The sequence below is a fragment of the Oratosquilla oratoria genome, chromosome 3 (assembly GCF_046742065.1).
Source record: "Oratosquilla oratoria isolate Oo_2021 chromosome 3, ASM4674206v1, whole genome shotgun sequence".
Classification (NCBI taxonomy): Eukaryota; Metazoa; Arthropoda; class Malacostraca; order Stomatopoda; family Squillidae; genus Oratosquilla; species Oratosquilla oratoria.
In genome coordinates, this window is record NC_134779.1 from 57,958,098 (window position 1) to 57,963,554 (window position 5,457).

At 44.5% G+C, this 5,457-nt stretch overlaps 1 protein-coding gene across 1 annotated transcript in view; it reads right to left on the bottom strand.

Moving 5' to 3' along the window:
• Positions 1–3,738: 3,738 nt before the first annotated feature.
• The window catches only part of LOC143018331 (uncharacterized), a 4,101-nt gene continuing 2,382 nt past the window's right edge, over positions 3,739–5,457 (bottom strand). Inside the window, exon 2 of the mRNA XM_076173693.1 lies at positions 3,739–3,810. Within this exon, the coding sequence (XP_076029808.1) occupies positions 3,739–3,810 (72 nt within the window). The remainder of the gene's footprint in view (positions 3,811–5,457) is intronic.

Here is a 5,457-nt window from a genome sequence, read left to right on the forward strand (position 1 = left end):
GATGGTGCAGAAAATGAGCACAAAGCTTGAACACTGAAGAAAACAAACAGAAAGCAATGTAATACGATAAAAAGAGAAAAGAAGAAAGTTGAAAATAGAAATACTCCACAAGACGGAAAACAAGTAGAAAAAAAAGGAGATAAAGTAAACAGAGAGAAATCACCCAACGGAGAAGTCCGACTGGGAATAAGAGGGGAGAAAACAATAGAAGACAAAACAGGAGAAAAGAAGATAAGACAGGACAAGAGAGGACAAGACCAGCAAGAGAAGACAAGACAAGATGAAGCAAGAGAAGACAAGACAAGATGAAACGATAGGACAAGACAAGAGATAACAAGCAAGACAGAAGAGGACAAGACAAGACAAGACAAGACAAGACAAGACAAGACAAGACAAGACAAGACAAGACAAGACAAGACAAGACAAGACAAGACAAGACAAGACAAGACAAGACAAGACAAGGGAAGACAAGACAAGACAAGACAAGATGAAACGATAGGACAAGACAAGAGATAACAAGCAAGACAGAAGAGGACAAGACAAGGGAAGACAAGACAAGACAAGACAAGACAAGACAAGACAAGACAAAAGAATCAAGTCAAACAGAAGAGACGCGAGTAGAAGCGAAGGGGAAGAGAAGCAAAGAGAAGAAGAGGTCCCAAGCACTTGGGGCAGGGAAATATCCCTAAGCACGAATTGAAAACCCCCCAACGATATTGCGGTCCGAATTTGAAAGTTTAATGTGACCGTTTACATTTATATTTGCATAAGACTGAGGCAATAGTCTTGGCAGGAAGACACATACGCCAGCCAGTTATTTCCCCTCGCCCACACTCCGCCAGGAAGATATTTAAAGATGTCTTGATGTTGCTTATGATGCCTCGAGAAGATGATGCTGACTTCACTGCCCTCGGGAGGTCCCGCTACCGCCGCCTTCACGTTCCTTACGCTGGCTAGACTCGTAAGTGTGTATGTTTGTGTGTGTTTGTGTTTGTGTGTGTGTTTGTGTGTGTTTGTGTGTGTGTGTGTGTGTGTGTGTGTGTGTGTGTGTGTGTGTGTGTGTGTGTGTGTGTGTGTGTGTGTGTGTGTGTGTGTGTGTGTGTGTGTGTGTGTGTGTGTGTAACGATTCTCAGACCTTCCCGTAGACCTCTCTGAGAAGTCATGTTGGAATAGTGTCCATAATGTATCAGTGTAGGTGAGCAGTCACCGGTTGCCTTCTCTACTTAGGGTCCCTCCATTGAACGAGTGCCAGCCTCTTGGGGTTGCACCTCTAGATGGAGAGGTGAAGGTGTTGACATGTTTTAGAGATGGGTGAAGGGGAGATGGTTGTCTCCGACGTCAACCCCACAGGACGCATGTTAAAAGGGACTATTGGGTTAAATGCCTGAATCAGGTTCTTCAATATATCGACATATGTGGGAGTATCTTGTAAAAAGTAGAAACTCCTACACAATCCCATCATAACACAAGCTCCCGATTGTGACTTCCATCAGATCACTCCCTCCTTATTCCCACTCCCCCTTTCCCCCTAGCCCCAGACCACCCACGAACTCCCCTACTCCCCATCATCTTCTTCTCCGCCTCATCCCTAATCCCCCAATCCCTCTCGTCCTACCCCTAAACGCCCACTCCCCTATTACCTCCTCCCAATCCCCCACTCTCTCTCCCTTTCAAATCCTCCAGCCCCTTCTACCTCCCCCACTCCCAACCACCATTCCAACTCCCACTCCCCCTTCCTCCAACCCCCAATCCACCTCCTTCACTCTCCCAACTCCCACTCCCCATTCCCCCTACTCCACGCTCCACCCACTCCCCGCTCCCTCAGACTCCACTTTTACTACTTCCCCTACCCCCACTCCCCGCTCCCCTACTCCCCAACCCCCCAACCCCCACTCCCACCACTCCCCGTTTCAACTAAATCCTCCAATCCCCCACTCCTCCCAATTTCCAAACCCTCTACTCCCAATCCCAAATCCTAAATCCCCCACTCCCCTTCCCAATCTCCCCACTTCCCCACTCCCCGTTCCCCCTTCTCGACCCCTCCCCTCCCCCCGAACTCTTAAGTCTGTTTGGCGGGGGACTATGAAGTTCAGTACCTGTTCCACCCCGATCACTGGGGCAGCTTTCCCGATAGAGTCTGATACGCCCAGATACTGTATCCGGGTACAAGGTCCCGGACCAGAGACAGGAGACCTCTCGGTAGAGTCTGCTGGTGATGAGGCTCCTGATTGAGACTCCTGAAGAATCGTCTTGGGGGTGTCCGATGACAATCCTGAGAAGTCCCGCGAAGGTTATAGCCGGTTTTGATCCCTTGAACAGGGAAACCTCCTTTGGGATTTTTGTTTATTTTATTCTGGTTAAGGACAGGAGGGTTTATGTCACTAAAAATGGTGTGGACGCTCACTTGAAAGGCGTCTGGGTCGGTCGTGACCCCGTTCCGGTCAAGAGCTTGACCTCCCTTGGCTGCTTGAAATCGTCTGTTTTCGACCTTATCTGAGTCGGTTTGGTACGGTGCCGTATTGAAGGGGTTACGAGCTTTCTCTTCGATGTAAACATGGCATGGATGAACAGAACGAAGAAAATGGATCAATTGTCATGCGGAAAGTGGTTCTTCTCTCTTCAGACACGGCCGGGGTAGATGACCTCAGGTTAGGGGCACTATGGACTACTAACAAACACACACACACACACACACACACACACACACATACACACACACAGACACACACAGACACACATTCGGTATACATATATATATATATATATATATATATATATATATAATATGATATATATGTATGTATGTATATATAATGTATGTATACATGTGTGTGCGTGTATATATACATATAAGCATAACGCGAGTATCTAGTGTCCTGTACAGTGTTTTTCTAATAGTCGGTTTGTACATATGAACCATACATCATGTGCGCGCGCTTGTATGTTTGTGTGTGTGTGTGTGTGTGTGTGTGTGTGTGTGTGTGTGTGTGTGTGTGTGTGTGTGTGTGTGTGTGTGTGTGTGTGTGTGTGTGTGTGTGTGTGTGTGTGTGTGTGTGTGTGTGTGTGTTGCCCTTCTTCCTTTCTCCCTTCCCCTTCCCCTTCACCCCTTCCCAATTCCACTTTCCCCATTTCCCTTCCCTTTCCCCTTCTATCTTCCTCTTTACGTTCTCCTTCTCATTCCTCCTCCCTTCCTATTACCATTCACTCCTCCTTTTTCATATTCTCTCTCTTCCTTTTCCCTCCTCTACTTCTTCCTCTTCCCTTTTTGTAATACCTTCATGTCTTCATGACTCCATAGGTCGTATGTATTGACTGCGTGCTTTATACAGTCATTGTCTTGGGGGAGTTTAGTGGCGCCCCTACGGAACAGAGTCACCCAGCATTCTTTTGTTATTGGAGACTAACCTTCACTAAAAAAAAAAAAAAAAAAAAAAAAAAAAAAAACCCCCCCCCCCCCCCAAAAAAACCACCCCCCAAAAAAACACTCAAAAAAAAAAAAAACGCTGAGTTTCTAACTTCCTTTTTGACCAAGACCTCTACGACTCGAGCTCTTCGGCGCGATAGTCCCCAAGGATAGAAGCGCTGGTTATTGCTGACAAAAAGCCTCTTTTCCTGAGCCATAGTCACTCTTCTTTTCCTTCCCTTTCCTCCTTTTCTTTTCCTCTCCCCCTTCCTTCCACCTTCTCCTCGTCTCCCTCCTCCTTTTCTTCCTCCTCCTCCTCCTCATTCTACAGCTCCTCATACTCCTCCTCCTCCACCTCCTCTTCCTCTACCTCCTCCTCCATCTCCTCCTCCTCTACCTCCTCCTTCTCCTCCACCTCTTCCTCCACCTCATTCTCCTCTTCCTTATTCTCCTCCTCCTCATTCTCCTTCTCCTCATTCCCCTCCTCCTCCTCCACCTCCTCCTCCTCTACCTCCTCCTCCTCCTCCTCATCCTATTCCTCCTTTTCCCCTCACTAGGGGAGTAGCTTTTGTAGTACATCAAACCCGAAAATGATTTATCTTTAATTTCTGAGTCTGTCAGAGAAGGAAAGTCAAAGCAACGCCCATTTATGGGCTGAATCTGTATCGAACTGTGGGTGTGATATTTATATATTTTCTCTTTTTTTTCCTTTCTTGCTCTCTTTGTGTCTCTCTTTCGAAGCCCTTCCAAGACACAATTGAAGACACACACGCAATACTCCCATTGATTTCACCTTTTTTTTTTTTTCCTTTTCCCGAAATACGCTCAGGGTGATCAAGATAATCAGGCCATTAGACCGAAACACAAGGCTATCAGGTCCAAATATCGACTTTATGGTTTAGGCAAATAAGGTCTGTTTTCGAATCAGGATGCTTGTCCTCGGACGCCCAGAGAGTCTTCCGGCTGTGCATGGAAGCCCCGCCTCCCTCGTTATGACGACAGAAAATGAAGAACTGTTCTTCGTTCTCATCCCAGAGTTCCAGCAGGTAATATAGACCATTTTTCTCATCATTAATAGCCTAATATATGCTCTTCGTTTGCTGTTTTGGGTCTTGTGGTGGCGTATTTGACTTCGAATGGAGTGAAGTGGGTTTAGTACATCCTCCTCTTGGCTCGGGAGTTCAACAGCAGTGCGCGGAAATCTTGATAGGAAAAATCCATTACGTTCGGTTGATGATTGTCATCAATTTCCTCTCATTATCCACGCCCGTATCGGTGGAAGCACCAGGCAGTGAGAGAAAGTCATGAAATTCGGGAAATATGATTACATTTAATTTTAATGCGTGGATAGACTCGGAAAAAGGCGATTTAAAAATGGACTCGGATACACAAAAAAATATTGGGCACGGATGCACGCGCATGCGGACACACACACACACACACACACACACACACACACACACACACACACACACACACACACACACACACACACACACACACACACACACACACACACACACACACACGGCCACAGATTACTTGACTATTGTTTAAAGTCTTGGTTTGACAACTCGGCGGGACTGAGGTCGGGCCACATGTGAATGAAAAAATATATATATATATATATATATATATATATATATATATATATATATATAAATATATATATACATACATATATATATATATACATATATGTACATTATATATATATATATATATATATATATATATATATATACATATATGTATGTATGTATGTACACGTATGCACCTATCAATATGTACATATAAAACATATGTATATGCATATGTACATGTATACGTATGTTTTGTGTCTATGTAGTATGTGTGTGTATGTATGTATATATGTATGTATGTATGTATGTATGTATGTATGTATGTATGTATGTATGTATGTATGTATGTATGCATGTATGTATGTATGTATGTGTGTGGTATGTATGTATGTATGCATGTGTAGTATGTATGTATGTATGTATGTATGTATGCATGTGTATACATGTATATATGTATGAATGTATGCATGT